The sequence below is a fragment of the Lissotriton helveticus genome, chromosome 6, assembly GCF_964261635.1.
Source record: "Lissotriton helveticus chromosome 6, aLisHel1.1, whole genome shotgun sequence".
Classification (NCBI taxonomy): Eukaryota; Metazoa; Chordata; class Amphibia; order Caudata; family Salamandridae; genus Lissotriton; species Lissotriton helveticus.
The window spans coordinates 2,093,301,758-2,093,320,592 of record NC_136067.1 but is presented as its reverse complement, the minus strand read 5'-3'; the positions used below and the strand labels follow the sequence as shown (position 1 = coordinate 2,093,320,592).

At 46.1% G+C, this 18,835-nt stretch overlaps 1 protein-coding gene across 9 annotated transcripts in view; it reads left to right on the top strand.

Moving 5' to 3' along the window:
- Positions 1-18,835, top strand: part of LOC144764028 (uncharacterized) — a 1,051,947-nt gene that overhangs the window by 620,984 nt on the left and 412,128 nt on the right. For all 9 annotated transcript variants that reach the window (XM_078650166.1, XM_078650163.1, XM_078650164.1 and 6 more), the window contains one exon: positions 7,394-7,540. In XM_078650166.1, coding sequence (XP_078506292.1) covers positions 7,394-7,540 — 147 coding nt within the window. The remainder of the gene's footprint in view (positions 1-7,393; positions 7,541-18,835) is intronic.

Sequence of the window (18,835 nt, the reverse complement as noted above, 5' to 3'; positions counted from 1 at the left end):
CCTGGAGAGTGAGGGCAAGCCTGGAGAGCAGGGTCCCTAAGGAGAGGCAGCAGCAAGAGGGCCAAGCAGGCAGCCGCAGCCGAATCCCGGCACACGGGGGCCGTGCGGTAGTGGAGTGACCGGGTCAAGGGTCATTCACAATATCTTCTTTTTTTTACTCAAGAGAATGCATTTCTTGCGGACACTTGTCAGATTCCTCAACAACTTTGGCGATGAAGATAGCTTCCAGTAATGTGGGATTCTTGGCGGCACATAGTTTTTCTTGCATCCTTTTGATTTACACTGAACGATCAACTGAGCTCTGATGAGTTGATCAGTCATGGGACCGAAATCACACTTGATGGCAAGCTCTCTTAAACGAGTGACCATTTGATCAACTGTCTCTCTGTTCTCCTGAGGCCAAGTGTAAAATGTATGCTGTTGCATGACAATGTTAACTTGTTACCCAAAGTATTTAGAAAGTCTTTGATTCGCCTCAACATACAGATTGTCAATAGGTTCACCATCAGCACCCAAGAATGCTGGTAAAAGTTTAAAAGCTTTGTTGGCCAGCTTTACCGAAAGAATTAAGTATAATAGCTTTCTTCCTTGAAGCTTGAAATCTAAGACCATCAATGGCCTCAAGATAGTTAAAAAAAAATCCCAATCCACTCCTCCCATTCAATCGAACGTGTATCCCCTTCAATGAGGAAAGCTGGAAGAGGTGCCATCGTTTGGCTAGCAGTCATGGCAAAAAGAATAAAATAAACTTACAATCAATCAATCAATCAGTGACACTTATAAAGCGCGCTACATACCCGTAGGGTCTCAAGGCGCTGGGGGGGGGGGGGCGGGGGGTGCCGCTACTGCTCGAACAGCCAGGTCTTCAGCTTCTTCCTGAAGGAGAGGTGGTCTTGGGTCAGGCGCAGGTCGGTCGGGAGGGAGTTCCAGGTCTTGGCGGCCAGGTAGGAGAAGGACCTTCCTCCTGTAGTCGCTCTTCGGATGTGGGGGACGGCGGCGAGGGCGTGGTTGGCTGATCGGAGGTGGCGTTTGGGAGCGTAGAAGTTGACTCGGCTGTTGAGATAGCTCGGGCCTTGGTCGTGTAGGGCTTTGTGTGCGTGGGTGAGGAGGCGGAAGGTGATTCTTTTGTTGACGGGGAGCCAGTGAAGGTCTCTCAGATGTCCGGAGATGTGGCTGGTTCGTGGGATGTCGAGGATGAGTCTGGCTGAGGCGTTCTGGATCCGCTGGAGTCTCTTCTGGAGCTTGGCGGTGGTGCCGGCGTAGAGGGCGTTGCCGTAGTCCAGCCGGCTGGTGACGAGGGCCTGGGTGACGGTCTTTCTGGTCTCGGTGGGGATCCACCAGAAGATCTTCCGTAGCATGCGTAGGATGTTGAAGCATGACGAGGAGACGGCGTTGACTTGTCTGGTCATGGAGAGGGAGGAGTCCAGGATGACGCCCAGGTTTCGTGCATGGTCTGTCGGTTTGGGTGCGGTGCCCAGGGCGGGAGGCCACCAGGAGTCGTCCCAGGCGGAGGGTGAGGAGCCCAGGATGAGGACCTCCGTTTTGTCCGAGTTCAGCTTCAGGCGGCTGGTCGTCATCCACTCGGCTACCTCTTTCATCCCTTCGTGCAGGTTGGCTCTGGCGGCGGCGGGGTCGTTGGTCAGGGAGAGGATCAGCTGGGTGTCGTCGGCGTAGGAGATTATGCTGAGGTTGTGTTTGCGTACGATGGCCGCGAGGGGGCTCATGTAGACGTTGAAGAGGGTGGGGCTCAGAGATGATCCTTGGGGGACGCCGCAGATGACTTCGGAGGCCTCTGACTTGTACGGTGGTAGGCGGACTCTCTGTGTTCTTCCGTCGAGGAAGGAGGTGATCCATTCCAGCGCCTTGTCCTGGATGCCGATGTTGCTGAGGCGCCGTACCAGGGTGCGGTGGCAGACCGTGTCGAATGCCGCGGAGAGGTCTAGGAGGATGAGGGCCGCTGTTTCTCCATTGTCCATCAGGGCTCGGATGTCATCGGTGGCGGCGATGAGGGCGGTCTCGGTGCTGTGGTTGGCTCGGAAGCCGGACTGTGAGGGGTCGAGGGATCCGTTCGTCTCGAGGAAGGCGGCCATCTGCTTGTTGACAGTCTTCTCGATGACTTTGGCTGGAAACGGGAGGAGCGAGATGGGGCGGTAATTCTTGAGTTCGGTGGGGTCCGCTGTGGGTTTCTTGAGTAGAGCGCTGAGTTCGGCGTGCTTCCAGCTCTCGGGGAAGGTGGCGGTGTCGAAGGATGTGTTGATGATGTCTCGCAGGTGGGGTGCGATGACAGCGTCGGCCTTGTTGAAGACGTGGTGAGGGCAGGGGTCGGTCGGTGATCCGGAGTGGATGGAGTTCATCGTGCGGATGGTGTCTTCGGTGCTGATCGGGGTCCAGGCGTGGAGGGTGGTGGTGGGGGGTGGTTGTTCGGTCGTGGTGTGCGTAGGTTGGTTGTTGAAGCTGTTGTGTATGTCCGCGATCTTGTTGTGGAAGTATGAAGCGAGGGAGTTGCAGAGGTCTTGCGATGGGATGATGTCGTTGTTTCCTGCGCTGGGGTTGGAAAGCTCTTTCACGATGTTGAAGAGTTCCTTGCAGTTGTGTGCGTTGTTGTCCAACCGGTCCTTGAAAGCTGTTTTCTTGGCGGCGCGGATCAGCTGGTGGTGTTTCCGGGTGGCAAGTTTGAAGGAGGTCCTGTTGTCCGGTGTCGGTTCCCTTCTCCAGACTTTCTCGAGGGCTCGGCAGTTCTTCTTGGAGCTCTTGAGTTCGTTGGTGAACCATGGGGCCTTCTTGCTGCCGGGTCTGCTAGGCGGGGTCCTCAGTGGGGCGAGCTCGTCCGCGCAGTTGCTGATCCACTTCGTGAGGTTGTCGGCGGCTTGGCTGGGGTTCGCTGAGCTGGCAGGAGGGTGCTGGCTCAGGGAGGTGGCGAGCTGGTCTGCTGTGATCTTGTTCCAGCTTCTGCGGGCGGTCTGTTTCTGGTGGTGGTGGGTCGTCGTTGTGAAGTGAAGTAGTTAAAATATGAAGTGGTGTGCAGATCATCGCAGAATCTACAAAATGATAAATAAACAGTATTGTAAATATATGGTGTGCCTATGACCATTGAATAAGTATTGTGAAACAAACACTAAGATAAGAACGTGGTGTGCAGATCACCATTGAATCTGCCAAAATATGGATAACGTAGTATTAATATGCTGAAATGGTGTGCAGATCACCGTAGAATCTGCCAAAGTATGGATAGTGTAGAAGGAATTTGTTGAAATGGTGTGCAGATCACCATAGAATCTGCCCAGTTAGGCGTTAAAGGGCACAACAAAAGAATGAATCAGTAAATAGATACTTAGGGGTCTATTACGATAGCGGGCGGATCGCCCCAGGAAATGGGACTGCCCGCAATGGTTGCAGCAGTCCCGCAAGCACAATTAGGATGCGCCCTCCCCACTGGCAGGCCCTTTTTCTCAGTTTTGCATTGCGGCGGGCGGCGCTGCCAGCAGCACCCACCGCAATGCGAAACAGGCACTTGTGCATTTGCTTGCACAATGTGCCAGGCACCACGCGATGCCTGCCATGTCGTCCATGCACATGAAGGGGGGTACCCCATGTGCCCCCCCACACCCCAACATCCTGTGGGCGCGCAACGGGCCCCCCACTGAGAAAACCGCATGCGCTGCTTCCAAGAGCCATTGTAATATGGATGGCGTGTCTAGCAGACACCGCCACCATACTCAACCCTTTTCTGCCCGATCGACTCGTCGACTGGGCGGAAAAGCGCCGGACGGTCTTCCCGTCCACCGCGGTCCTCCCGGCCATCATAATATGGAGGGGGAAATGGGAGGCGGGCCGCGGATGATGTCGGGAGGATCGCCACTGCCATGCAGGCGGTGGCGATACGCCCAACTTCATAATAGACCCCTTAGTATCTTGATGGGCAGATTGGGCGATAACAGGCTGGAGGATCATCAAAATGGCTGCACGCAGCGTAAAGTGCATAAGCGTGATGATCAATTGGTTGTCAGGACACTGAAAAGCGTGGTTGGCAAAATGATGATAGAAAAGTACAAAATGGAGGCACGCTGCATGAGATGCGTGGACGTGATGACGATGTGGTTGGCAGGAGCTAAGATGACTGCGCAGTTGGCAAACTGAAGATGAAGCTTTGTGGTTGCCAGGCAACAGTGTAAACGGCATTGTGAGGAAGTGCGCAAGCATGTTGCAGTATCGTCAAGAAAAGTTAAAAAATAGCAGTACCTTCAGAAGGTTGAACAAGTGAACACTTGCCACCAGGTGCCAATCAGGGATCCAAGCAGGAAGATGTATAATGTAATGTAATGTAATGTGTATACTTGTAAAGCGCACTGTTGCCAGCCGGCGTCCTGGCGCTGTATATGGTTGGGGAACCCGTCCTGGCTTTCCCTGTGGGATGGTCCCTGCTGCGAATCCCCAAGGTGGAGCCAGGCATCCCCAGCGTTGAATGGGCCGTTGTGGAGATTAGGCAAGCTAATGCCCAGAGTTGCCGAGTAGGAACCCTGGTTAGAGTAGGCACCGAGGTGAGAATTATTGTTTCCGCTGACCCTGGTCCACGACCCTGCCACGTCGGGAATCGAACCCTGGTCCCGGGCCGACTTCTGCTTCCGGGTCTGCCGCCTCTAACCAGTGAGCCACACTACTGTCAGAAGTAGCAATTAAACTTGAGGTGTACGGGAACATATGGATTAATTCCCCGCCCATGAAGAGCTTGAGGAAGAAATCAACACCAAAATTTTCAAGTATGTAAACGGACACACTGTGGATCCAATGTAGTAAGATTATTTGTGCTTCTTCATAAGACAGGGCTCCCAAACTCCTGCCTCCAGCAACCGCCTCTCTGAGAATAACCTGACTCACTCAGAAGACTCATGCATTCTAAGTGTGACATGCCAGCCTCGCGCAGCAGAGAGCAAGAAGGCAGAGGGAGAGATAACATTGTCACAGTCACACCCAGGTGTAAAGCATGCTGGCTGTGTCAGGCCCAGTGGTCTAAGCAACTAGAATCTCTCACTTCTTTCATATATTACCAGTGTTAAGAAACCAATAGCATTGCAAAGAACTTAAGATCTAGATGCTGGCTCTATATCACACCCTGAGCCTATGCATACCTTCTGTGTATTGCCCAGTGGTCCAAGCGCCCATTTTATCACACCCAGAGACAAGTGTATCTTCTGTCACTCCCAGTGGATCCTCACCTTTCCTAGTTTGCCTCCACCAATTGCTAGGACTAAATGATCAGATGTAATCTCTTACCCACAGAGGCGGCTTCAGGATGCATCTCTGCCTCTCGAATTCAGCAGGAACTTCAATCAATTGCGGTGTCTTCTCACTGATCTTCTTGTGAAGATGTGAATCCATACGGGCGGGGTTCTTTTCCTACGGCTGCAGTCCGTAGGAAAAGTCGAAGGACCAATCTCTCCTATATGCCTTGCGAAAATGTTTCTCAAATTTGAATATACCTTTGAAAAAATTAAAGACTAGAGTTTGGTAAAACAGGAACAGTTGTTTCTTTACACATAGCGGCCGGGAGATCAGGCAACAGAGTCAGGTCTGTAGCCTGTCTCAAAGCAAATTGGTTTTTCGACATTTTATACTTCACATGAAGCATCATCAAATGATTTATGCATTCTTTCGTTAACAGAAATTTGGGCTGTCACTGGGCCATAAATAGGTAGTTTGATAAGAAGCGCAGGTGGGCCTTAACTTCATGTGCACATAAAGCCGGGCCAGTGGATACATGGCTAGATGTCCAGAATGAGGAGTGCCTGATCACTACGTGTTACGAGCATGCTGTGTTCTGATCGGCTATGTGTTCATAACTTGGGGGACGAATACAATGGCGGATGGACTAGAGTTTGTCCGCCATCGTGGTGGTGACCAGGACCGTCTGCAATACATGCGGCGGTCCCGCACACCGAATTATGATGCCACCCCCACCATGGCGGTCATATTTTGCACTTTAACATGTTCAAAATGCATGTTGTGCATTTCACTGCACTACGTGGCAGGCACCACATGGTGCCTGCCACTTGTTGCACTGAAATGAAGGGGGCACCGCGGGTACCCCCTAGTGCACAAACACCACCCCCTTAATGGGCCCCCAAAACCAATGCCTGACAGCCTTTCAATGACGGTTTACCTGCCTCTGGGCACCGCCATCATTTTATGGATGCAGACCACTCGGCCAGGCAATCAGCACAATTGCCTGTGGCAGTTCCGTGGCGGGCAGTCTTTGCGTCCCCCACCATCGTAATGTGGCGGGGAAAAATCGCAGTCCGATGGTGGAATGACCGCCACCACATGGCTGGCAGTGGCGATCCTTCCGCCATCGTAATGACTCCCTTAGTGTGGCATATGACTGTATGATATTTTTGAGAATGGGCGCATCTCCTGTCAAACGTGTTTTATTGAGACCATTGTGGTGTTGCTGCCTATCTATGGGATCGCTCTGAATATTTCTGTTCTTGCAGTCTGTCTAAGTGTTAGGTGTTTCTCACCTGTGATCTGCCAATCAGTTGCTTTTGGTCTAAGTTGCAGGGCTTGCCTAGTTACATATTTCTCGGGGTTGAGCGAGGGATAACATCGGATTAATTCAACAACAGAGATGCAAGTTCATTTTCACACGTTTATATATCATGGTGTAAATCGTATTATCTAATATTAACACCTATTTAAACATCAATTGATTATCAGAAGGCAACTGTGACAATGGATACAAATACAAATAATTTCTGGACTGAATGGCACTAGTACGTTTGTTTCTTCCTCCTCTACAGACAACAGCATAAAGGAAAAAGGGTTCACTAGCATTCGCTTCATGGAAACAGAAGCATCATGCAGAAATATCAAATAGAATTATACTCTGGTCAGTCGCTTAATCAACCCTTCAATTTTTTTTGACTGGCTTTGAGATATTTTATATTATTTATTTCATTTTCAATTACATCATTGGGTGACATTAATCGTTTTGCAGGTTCAAAAACTTGCAAACATTTATATTTATCCAGTTTGCTTTAGGACAACAATCACTTATTGCAGGGCAATGTCTGAAGCAATATTTTTTGCCTGGAAAATGACAACAAAAAGAAAACATTCAGGATTTTTTCTGCGTCAAATACTACTTTTGTACATTTTTTCAATGTCAATTTGTTTAAAAAACACTGATTTAATGAATGTGTGAGGTTGTGACAGCCAAGCAGTATTTTGGGGGGATTATTTAATAAAATGGGGCTAAGTGACGCAAAGCACTGCGTCAAACACTTACCATTCTAAAACCCTAAAGACAGGACATTAAAGTGAGCAACACCCCTTGAGCGCCTGTGCAGACATTAGTTAATAACAGCCATTGTGTTAATTGGAACTTTTTCTGTTACAGACAAAGAGGGCATGTGTCCCCCTGAAAACAATGCCAGAAGCTGTACCGAACCATTAGATCCCAAGGACTGTCTAAGTGATGGCAATTGTCCCGGAAAGGAAAAGTGCTGTGGTACCTGCACAAAACAGTGCACCCAGCCTTATCAAGGTATGTGGGTCATCTCCTGGTCTATTGCAAAAAATAATATACTCGTATCTAAGACTTCAGGCGTTATTAACTCACAGGTGACACCAATCACCTACAAGATAAACCGACCATATGAATAAAAGCAAGCAAAGCCAGAAGCAAAATAGGGACTGTGCCTTGTAATTTATCAACTAAGTTGTATGTATTTAGCATGTAGCTTTCTATCAGAAACGTTGTACACAGCATCAAAAACACTATTATGGTACATTGGCAATTTGGCAAAACACATATAACTGACTGGAGATGGAGAAAGGGACATAAAGTATGACAATGCATGCATATACTCAAATTAAAATATTTGTACATTAAAAAGCTTCTGGTTTCAGTCCAATGATGAGAAGGCTAAAGGCGCCAGTTTGTAGTTAGTAGTTGTGAGCCAATGAAGAGAGGTCTACCCAGAAGCGGCTCTTCGGCCTAGGCAGGGGAGCATCACCCCACTGCTTCAACTGCAAATTGAATACAAAAAATAAACTGTTAATAAAGTTTGTTATTATCATTTTCTTTTTTGTATTCAGCTTTCAGCTGAAGCCAGGTGGTCGGGGCTGGGCTCCAAGCATCACGGGTGGCAGTTGTAGCAGCACCTAAAGTTCCCATGTAACTTTTGCCGGCCATCTTGGGACAGACAAAGTGTCATGCACACTCTGCATGTTCTCCATGCAGGCTGTATTACAGTCTGCGTTGACAACATGCACAGTCTGCCAGCCCCTGTTTGAGCGCTTATCCAATGCGCTCAGACCAATCACAACGTTGCTAAGGCAACATTGTGATTGGTCAGGGGATTCTGGGAGGCCGTGTGCTTCCTGCCTAGAGGAGGAAGGAGAAAGAAGAGTTGGCAGCCAGAGGTAAATAGGTAAGTGCCATATTTTTTAATTCCCAGCCGCTACTGGGTCTACTTTGATGTTGGATGGGAGAACATACACCCTACACAACACAGAGATACTATTGGGACTGGCCCGAGCAGCATAGAATCTCTTTATTCAAATCAAATCAAATCAAAATAAGCTTTATTCAATTTAAATTGTTAAATCAGAAAAGCACAGTACATTACAAATATATGCACCATATTGTATAGGTGCAATGGCAAGCCATTTAAAATAACGTTCGTTCAAGATAAAAGCTGCAGCATCATTTCATACTCATCTATTAAGACAAGAGTTTCTAAAGATAATCATATCGCGGTAAAGAAGAAAGAGGCGTTACTTTGTTTTTCAGCCACCTTTCATGTATTTGGTTAAACAATCAATAAAAATTCCATCACCTAAAAATTGCAGTTTAAAAAAAGCAGGGCAGCATTGTCTCAAACCTTACTCTCTTAAGATAGGCAAGATCCATCTTTTCCTTAGTAGTGTATAACATTTACAGAAAAACATAATGTGAATGGTGGTCTGGGTAGATATATCGTTGCTTGTGTTTATTCATACCCTGAGCCACGACCACCTGGATGGAAGCATGCTTCACACATCACCCACTGTGTTTCACCCAGGTGGCTCACAATAAAAGTTTACAGTCAATGTCAGTGTGAGCTGTGCAGGAGCTAAGCCTTAGACTGTCCTACCAGAATTTAGGTTTGTGTAAGTTCTTGTTTCAGGAATAGCCAGCTTGGTGCCAGTAGGGATGGAAGGATGTGGCACATTCCCTGACTTTGTCAAACAGAGGATGCACATAGAGAAGTACAGCATTGCCTGCAGCATTACAGAGTCTTATTAATGCACATATTTGGATCAGGGCATTGGCTGTGTGGGAAGGAGGCTAAGTATGGATTGTGTTTTATTCAATGCTTGCATTGTCGCCTTGGTGGCTGCGGTTCATAGGAGCTGCATCCTCAGGTTAAAGGGACTCAGGCATTCCTAGTGGAAGGAGATGAGGGAGGGTGTCAGGAAAGAGGATAGATCCACAAATAGTGGCCAGAGTCATAGATGGGGAGAAGCAGTAAATCTTTTTTCATTGCGAAGTGAATTGATTGCACAGTGCATTTCATTGGAGCAGGAATAAAACAACTTTGTTCATTATATAATGCACATAGTATTAAATGTGTTGATTAACAGTTCAGGCAACAAACATTCATCAGTAGTTCATCGTTAGAGTCAATCTTTGAGCTAACACCAACACTTCCCAAATCGTTTGCATAAACTATTCTCTTATGGTCAATTCTTTCAAGCTCCAGTGTCTTCTTCATTTTCTGTATCCATACTTCAAACGTGAGGGTAGCTGTCGATCTCAATGTTTGTGCTGTGAAAGATCTAGCCACTAATGAGGTGAAATACAGCATCATGTTTATTTTAGACCCTTACACTGGGCTCCCCCTTCATGCCCAACATGCTACACAGGGTCCGGGGCTACAACACATTGTCCACTTACCCGCAGCCATTTAAACAGCGATTGCCAAAAGGGCTTAATGTTAACACAGTCCCTTATCATATACTTCCAGTTCCTAGTCTCATAGAAACATCTTGTGCAGATAGATGAAATGAGCTGTGAAAATGTGTTAATCTGTTTTGAAGTTACGCAGGCGGGCTACGGAAGGTCTACCTAAGGACTGCTGCTCTCTTACTAACCTGTCAGTCTGAAAAATAAAATAATTTCTCAACTGCAGGTACTTGTGGAACATACTTGTGAAGTCAACATTACATTTTTGTCTAACTACTTCAAACGTGATAACGCTTTCTTGATTTCTTGATTGTCTATGCTCACATACATAATATTTGGCCCATCTTGTTATCATGGTAGACGGTTCACTGACAAAATAGTGATGTTAAAAATATAGAAGCAAAAAATATTGATGCAAAAATTATTGAATGCAAAAAATAACTCACTATACTCAAACTGGTAAGTACAAAAATATCGAGAGAAAATATTAATAAACTAACAATTTTATAATTTTAAAATTATATAAAAACTACATATATATATATTCACTGAAAAAAACAATAGGTTTCAAACATGTTATAGTTAGGAATTAGCATTTAAAAAACCTTAGAAATTCACTGAATAAAACGTAGGTTTTAGGGGTGTTATAGTTAGCTAGACATTTCAATCGTATAAAACCATTGAAATTCCCCTGTTATAGTTAGTTGTACTAACTATAACTCACGCACCCGCAATCCACTTCTGATGATATCACATGTTAACTCAATCATGACATGGTCAGTGACATCACTGATGACATCTCAAATGACATCACTGATGACATCACTGATGACATCATCCACCGAATGTGGTTTGGTTTGTTATTTAAATATGTATTATATATATAGCAATCTGCATTGAAGAATGAGTAGATATATAAATATCTGGATGGAGGATATAGTAGCAGTGTGATTGACTGTTTACCTGACTATTTATAGTGTCTCACTAAATATATTGGATAGTGACTAAACTGTGTGAATATCTGTACCAGTTTGTCAGTTGTTGTGTAAACTGCTGAATAAGTTGGTTACTAGATATGTGAAAGTCTATATTATTTATTAATTAGTTAACAGAGTTTTTGTATGGGAGAGTGAATGTGTGTGTGGGTGGGTGGAAGGTCTGTGACTGTCCAAATATGTGTATATAGTTGATTTACTAGATATATGAGGTTAAAACTGCATGTGGAAACAGTTGTTTGGGTGAGTGAATGTCTTTATGGGTGTAGTGATGAGTAAATATATTTCGCAATGATGCATGTCCAACAAAGTAGAAATATAAAAGGCAGTGTATGTGACAGTGATTGTATGAGTGACTGTATGGATAACTGTATACTTGTAATAGTGATTTTATAACACACTAAGTATGAGTTACTATCTATATGAATAAATAAAGTGGTGTCTGTATACGTGTGTAGGTGAGTAAATGTAAGTATGATCCATTGTTTGCATAAGTGAGTAGGATGACTGCTATTTTCATAAGTGAGTCACTAACCACCTGAAATGCATCCTACTCAACACCCGTTCGGTCCACAGACACGCCATTGACCTTTGGAACCTACTCGCCACTACATCGCCGGACGTCGTATTCCTTACAGAAACCTGAATGAACGCCTCCTCAGCTCCAGACATCGCCATAGCCATCCCGGACGGCTACAAGATCATCCGAAAAGACCGCACCAACCAAACAGGAGGAGGCATCGCCATCGTCCATAAGAACACCATCCGCATCACGACCAGTTCCGACGACAACTTCAAAACCGCCGAACACCTTCACTTCCAGATCCACACCGACCCCAAGACCACACTCAGAGGCACCCTCATCTACAGGCCACCAGGACCCTGCACACAATTCAGCGAAGACATCACTGACTTCATCAGCCCACACGCCCTCCCCTCCAAGGACTACATTCTACTGGGAGACCTCAACTTTCACCTTGAAAAGAAAAACGACAGCAACACCACCGCCCTCCTGGACAACCTGGCCAACCTCGGACTCAAACAACTTGTTGATACCCCCACCCACTATGCCGGGCACACGCTCGACCCAATCTTCACCTCCAGCAAGCACATCTCCTTCAACCACACCACAGCTCTCCATTGGACAGACCACAGCTGCGTTCACTTCAACTACAAAAAGTCCACAACCCACAACCACCCACAACCAGTTCCCCGAAGAAACTGGAACAAAATTACCACCGACCAGCTCTTCACATCGCTCCACCAAAACCCTCCTGCCAAATCATTGGACCCAAACCAAGCTGCCACCAACCTCACACAATGGATCACCCTCAGCGCCGACGAACTAGCACCCTTGAAAAACCATCAATTCAAGCAAGGTAGCAAAAAAGCCCCCTGGTTCAACGATGACCTTAAGAAATCCAAGAAGTTCTGTTGCACTCTCGAGAAAGCCTGGAGAAAAAACCCAACCACTGACAACCTGACCACCTTCAAGAACGCCACCCGCAAATACCACCAACTGCTCCGATCCACCAAGAAATCAGCATTCAAGGATCGACTTGACAACAACGCCCACAACAGCAAGGAACTATTCAACATCGTCAAATAATTTACCAACCCATCGCCGGCACCAACGACATCACTCTCTCCCAAGACCTATGCGACTCCCTAGCCTCATTCTTCCACAACAAAATCGCCGACATACATAACAGCTTTGAAAACCAGCCCGGAGACCAGTCCGCTCCACCCACCTCCGAACCAAAACCCCCCTCTAACAACCTTTGCGCTTGGAACCCAATCACCACTGAAGACACCATCCGCCTGATGAACTCCATCCACTCAGGATCGCCAACCGACCCATGTCCCCACCACATCTTCAACAAAGCAGACTCCATCATCGCACCCCATCTCCGAGACGTCATCAACTGCTCCCTCAACTCCGCCACCTTCCCAGAAAGCTGGAAACATGCCGAACTCAGCGCCCTCCTGAAGATACCCACAGCAGACCCCACTGAACTTAAGAACTACCGCCCCATCTCGCTCCTCCCATTCCCTGCCAAAGTCATTGAGAAAGCCGTCAACAGTCAGCTCGCCGCCTTCCTCGAATCCAACAAATCCCTCGACCCCTCACAGTCCGGCTTCCGAGCCAAACACAGCACCGAGACCGCCCTCATCGCAGCAACAGATGACATTCGAACATTACTGGACAACTGAGAAACAGTTGCCCTCATCCTACTTGACCTCTCCGCAGCCTTCGACAAAGTCTGTCATAGCACCCTCATACAACGCCTCAGCAACGTCGGAATACAAGGAAAAGCATTGGACTGGATCATCTTGTTCCTCGCCGGAAGAACCCAGACAGTCCGCCTCCCCCCATTTAGATCAGAGGCCACCGAAGTCATCTGCGGCGTACCACAGGGATCATCACTCAGTTCCACCCTCTTCAACGTATACATGAGTCCCCTCGCATCCATCGCGCGCCAACACAACCTCAACATCATCTCCTATGCCGACGACACCCAGCTGATCCTCTCCCTCACCAAAGACCCAAACACCGCCAAAACCAACTTACACGAAGGAATGAAAGATGTAGCCGAGTGGATGAAGAACAGCCGTTTAAAACTGAACTCGGACAAAACGGAAGTCCTCATCTTAGGCTCATCCCCCTCTGCTTGGGACGACTCATGGTGGCCACCGGCCCTGGGAACCGTACCCATACCAACGGACCACGCACGTAACCTGGGCTTCATCCTGGACTCCTCCCTCTCGATGACCAGACAAGTCAACGCCGTCTCATCATCATGCTTCAACATCCTACGCATGCTCAAAAAAATCTTCAGTTGGATCCCCACCGAAACAAGAAAAACGGTCACCCACGCACTGGTCACTAGCCGACTGGATTACGGAAACACCCTTTACGCCGGAACCACAGCTAAACTACAGAAAAAACTCCAACGCATCCAAAACGCCTCAGCCAGACTCATACTAGATATCCCCCGCCAAGATCACATCTCCGATCACCTGAAAGGCCTCCACTGGCTCCCCGTCAACAAGAGAATAACGTTCCATCTCCTCACCCACGCACACACAGCCCTCTACGACCTAGGACCCGAATCCCTCAACACGCGCCTGTCCTTTAACACCCCCACCCGACAACTGCGATCGTCCAATCAAGCTCTCGCCGCAATTCCGCGCATCCATAGATCCACCATGGGAGGTAGATCCTTCTCCTTCTTAGCGGCCAAAACTTGGAATTCTCTCCCCACCCACCTCCGCCTTACACAGAACCACCTCTCCTTCAGAAAGCAACTAAAAACTTGGATATTCGATAAGTAAAATACCCCCCATCCCTCAAGCGCCTTGAGACCCTCTGGGTGAGTAGTGCACTATACAAATTTTTGAACTTGAACTTGATGACTGCATAAGTGAAAAGGATGTGTGATGGTGTATAATGTCGATATAGCTGTATAAGTATATTTGATAGTGTTCTATTGATCATTGACAGCATGTATGACTGAATCTATAGGTAAGTGATTAGATGTGTATGTAGATCTAGGAATCACTGAGTGGGTTTTTAGAAACTTGTATTGGTGTGTCAATAGATTCAAATATAGTACTTTTACAGTGAGTGATGAGAGGTTATACTAGTGTATGATGAGGTGTATCTGATTGTCACGTGGATGATGTCATCAGTGATATCATATGAGATGTCATCAGTGATGTCACTGACCATCTCATGAATGATGTAATATGTGACATCATCAGCTGTGGATTGCGGGCGTGCGAGTTATAGTTAGTACAACTAACTATAACGGGGGAATTTCAATGGTTTTATACAAGTGAAATGTCTAGCTAACTATAACACCCCTAAAACCTATGGTTTTTTCAGTGAATTTCTAAGGTTTTTTAAATGCTAATTCCTAACTATAACATGTCTGAAACCTATGGTTTTTTCAGTTAATTTCAAAGGTTTTTTCCATAAAATATGCAAAACCTATGTTTTTTTTGTGAATTTCAAAGGTTTTTTAAATGATAATTTTTAAATATATTTATTGTTTTTTTATATTTTCTAACTACATTTTTTTATCTTTTTATTTGTAGATATGTTATTTCTTAAATTACATTACACATGTTTTAATATTTTTTTTACATAAAAATATTTTGTTTCCATTATTTTATATCGTTTATAATATACTTAAATTATTTTTAATATTTTTTTCCTTTTTTTGATTTGCTCACCCTACGAGCACCCTGCTCAATTACTGCCCGAAACGTGTCCGCCATTTTAGGGTCCCTGTCTAGGATCCGCGTAGGGTGTGTGACGGATACGACTTTTCCAACGCGGTTGCTACGTGACTTGTGCACGACTTCTGGCGCATACGCGAGATGTACGTATTACGCGACGCGACGGATGCGCAGTAGCACGTGACGTCATATGCATATCGGACGCGGTGGGTGCGCGACTCCCACGATTTTTTTTAATGTTGAAAAACGTATTTATATATATTTAATATAAATATTAAGACAAGATTATCTGAATATTGTTTAACTTTCTTAAAAAGTGCATCACTTTTTAATGCAATTTTGCAAAGTCGCGCTGGGTGCGAGCATGGTACGAGCAGGGTGCGTGCTGAGTGCGCGCATCCTATGCACATCCTACGCGCACCCCATGTGACCTCAAAGAAAGAGATTTGATTAGTTCATTACACTTCCTATTGAAACTATTGAAGGACTCCACCCATTTCAATCACTCTTCTCAGAACTTTTCCTAGGGAAAGAGCTCCTAAGAAGATCTTCTGTTTCTTTCTTGTTGAAGAAGATATACACTTAATTCAACTATAGCTGCCCATCATCCAGCATCCTCTGATTCAGAACATTCGTCAGAGCATCACAGTCTGACATCCGTCCCCAATTTGGGAAACTAGGAATGTCATGCATAAACTGCGGATGGCTGATTGCGTATGGGGAGCAGTCAGTGGATCTGGTGTGTCGAGCTGTTGACCACCACCAGTGTTAGTTTTCTCTTCTCCTCTCCTCCCAGTTTTTAATTCTCTTTTCCCAGTTCTCATATTTTCCCCTGTTTAAAAAAAAATACAAAATTGTTAAAAAAAAACAAAAAAAAAAAAACAAAACAACAAAAAGAAAAAAAGTTATTTTCAGAACTAACTACTCTGGTTAAAGAAAGAGCTAAACTAGTTGCCAGTGTGTGAACGTTTAGATGCATGTATGTGTAGTACATAATTGACTGTAAAAATACATTTGTGATGTGTGGTGAATGCATAAGTGCAAAATTATAAGGAAGTGCTGCAGCATGACACTGTAAACTGTTCAACTACAGTATGCTGTGGTACTTCTGAAGCACAGGGATGCAACATATGTATGTAAATATGTTGCAGGTCTGTGCTTCACTTTGCACAGCTGCTTAAACTGCAGCAATGTGGTGACACAGGCACCCTTGCACCAGGGTGCAAAGCTGTCCGTGTCATGCGGAGATTGTTTTTGTGCAGGAAGGGACACCTTACTGCACAAAAACAATTAGTAAACACATTTTTCTCCTTCAATATATGCTGTGCATTGTAGCACATATTGAAAGAGAAAAAATGAGGTAAAGTTAAAACAATTTTCCTCACTGTGCTTTGCTACACCAATACAAGGATGGTGTAGCATTCACAAACATGTCCAGATTTATGATTTCTGATAAATCTGGAGATGTGTCTAGTTCTATGAGTCTTCTGTGCAAACACACACAGCAAAACCTATAGAACACCTTTTCAACGCAAAGTGCTGTGTATATTGAGATTATATTTACATGGAAAAGAAAAAATAATAATAATAATAATAATACATTTTATAAAGCGCCTGGTTACACTGAGAACAGTGTGTCCCTGTGCTGTAATGTGGCTAGCTACAGTTAGTTATGCATACCTCCCTTCCAGTTCCTCAGATGCGGACCTCCTCACTCTCCCGCCCGAGGGAAGAGGTGGGGTTTCAGTTGTTTTCGGAAAATACGTTCCGAAGTCTCTGCTCGCATTGCGGGTGGAAGTCTGTTCCAATGCTGAGCCGCTTGGACTCGAAAGGACCGCCCTCCCATCCGAGTTCTTCTGAACCTAGGAACATTTGTCAGCCCTTTCCCGGAAGATCTCAACTCACGCCTAGGGATGTACGGGCTCAGCAGTTCCAAAAGATAAGATGGCCCCTTCCCCTGCATGATACGATGGCTAATCAGCAAGGTTTTAAAGAGCACCCGTTCTTTAATCGGCAACCAATGAAGAGATTAAAGGGCTTCCTTTGCTGACGCTCTTTTGGGCAGCATCAAGATCATAACGGCAGCCGCATTCTGTATGCTCTGTAGCCTGGCGATACATCTAACATTATCTCCCAGGTACAGGACGTTCCCATAATCCAACCTGGAGGTAATGAGAGCATGAACCAGGGTTTTCCTGGCCGAAGTCGGGAGTAGGTCAAGTGTTTTCCGCATATTTCTCAGGATACTGAAGCATTGTCCTGCCACACGTCTGGTGTGGTACTCAAAGGGGATTTTGCTGTCTAACCAGATACCCAGATTCCTGACTTGATCGCTGGGAGAGGGTAGAGGACCCAATACCTGCGGCCACCATGCCGATGTCCATACAGATGGTGCATTCCCCACCACCAGCACCTCCGTCTTGCTTCCGTTTAGTTTCAAGAAATTGTTGGCCATCCAGGCCGCTATAGCTTGTAAGCACAGTGAGAAGTTATTGGCTGCTGCCCCGTCACGTAGAGTAAGAGACACCACAAGTTGGGTGTCATCGGCATAGGTTAAAACTTGAACCCCAAATCTTTCAGTGATCTCTGCTATTGGTGTTACATAGAGAATAAAGAGGGTGGGGCTCAAGCTAGACCCTTGGGGCACTCCCTGATTCAGCCTAATACTCTTTGACCGGTGGGATCCCTGAGCTACTTGAAAGCTACGGTTCTGGAGGAACGATTCCAGCCACTCCAGAGCTCTGCCTCTCACACCCCCTTTTTTCAGACACTGCAGCAAGATGTGATGTGCTACAGTGTCGAAAGCAGCGCTTAAGTCCAGAAGGATCAGCCCTGTGGTGTGGCCTTAATCCACCAGCCTGCGTATGTTCTCTGTTGACAGGAGTAAGGCAGACTCAGTCGAGTAGGACGCCCTGAAGCCTGATTGGGTAGGGTGTAGAAGTTTGCATGTTTCGATATGTTCCGTCAGTTGCTTATTAACAACTTTCTCCGCAATTTTCGAGAAATAGGGGAGAAGATAGATTGGGCGCAAATTATCTAACTGCTCCACACTAATGTTAGGTTTTTTCTGGAGCGGGATTACCACTGCCTCTTTCCACGCTGATGGGACACTTCCTGATCCAAATGAAAAATTCAGCAGATGGCGTTTGTGGGGTTCCATTGTCTTAATACTTTCCCTAAGTATTTTCCCGTGCGCCGGGTCATTAAGGAGCCTGATTTAATTTTAGACGCTATGTCAATAAGGATATCCTGCTGGGGATTACTGAAGGATACTAGTAACTCAGTTCCATCATATTTTATACTGGCCTCTTCTGTCATGCCATCCATTCTGGCCTCCACCGGAAAAGAGGAATACATTTTGTCAACTTTGTCCGCGAAGAATTGTGCCACCAGATCACAAAATTCATCCAAGCCTTTCTGAGGTGCGGTGGAGCTGGACAGAGAGGTAACTTCCTTAAACACAGCAAACAATTCTTTGGCTGAATTATCCGCTCCCTCTATTCTATCTTTATAATAGGAGGTCCGATATTTCCTGATCAGAGCATGATAGCTCTTGAGCTTGACTTTATAAGCCACCCTATCCGCCACAGAGAAGCCTTTCCTCCAGCGTCTCTCGAGGCGTTTACATGCCACCTTTTCCTTGACAAGC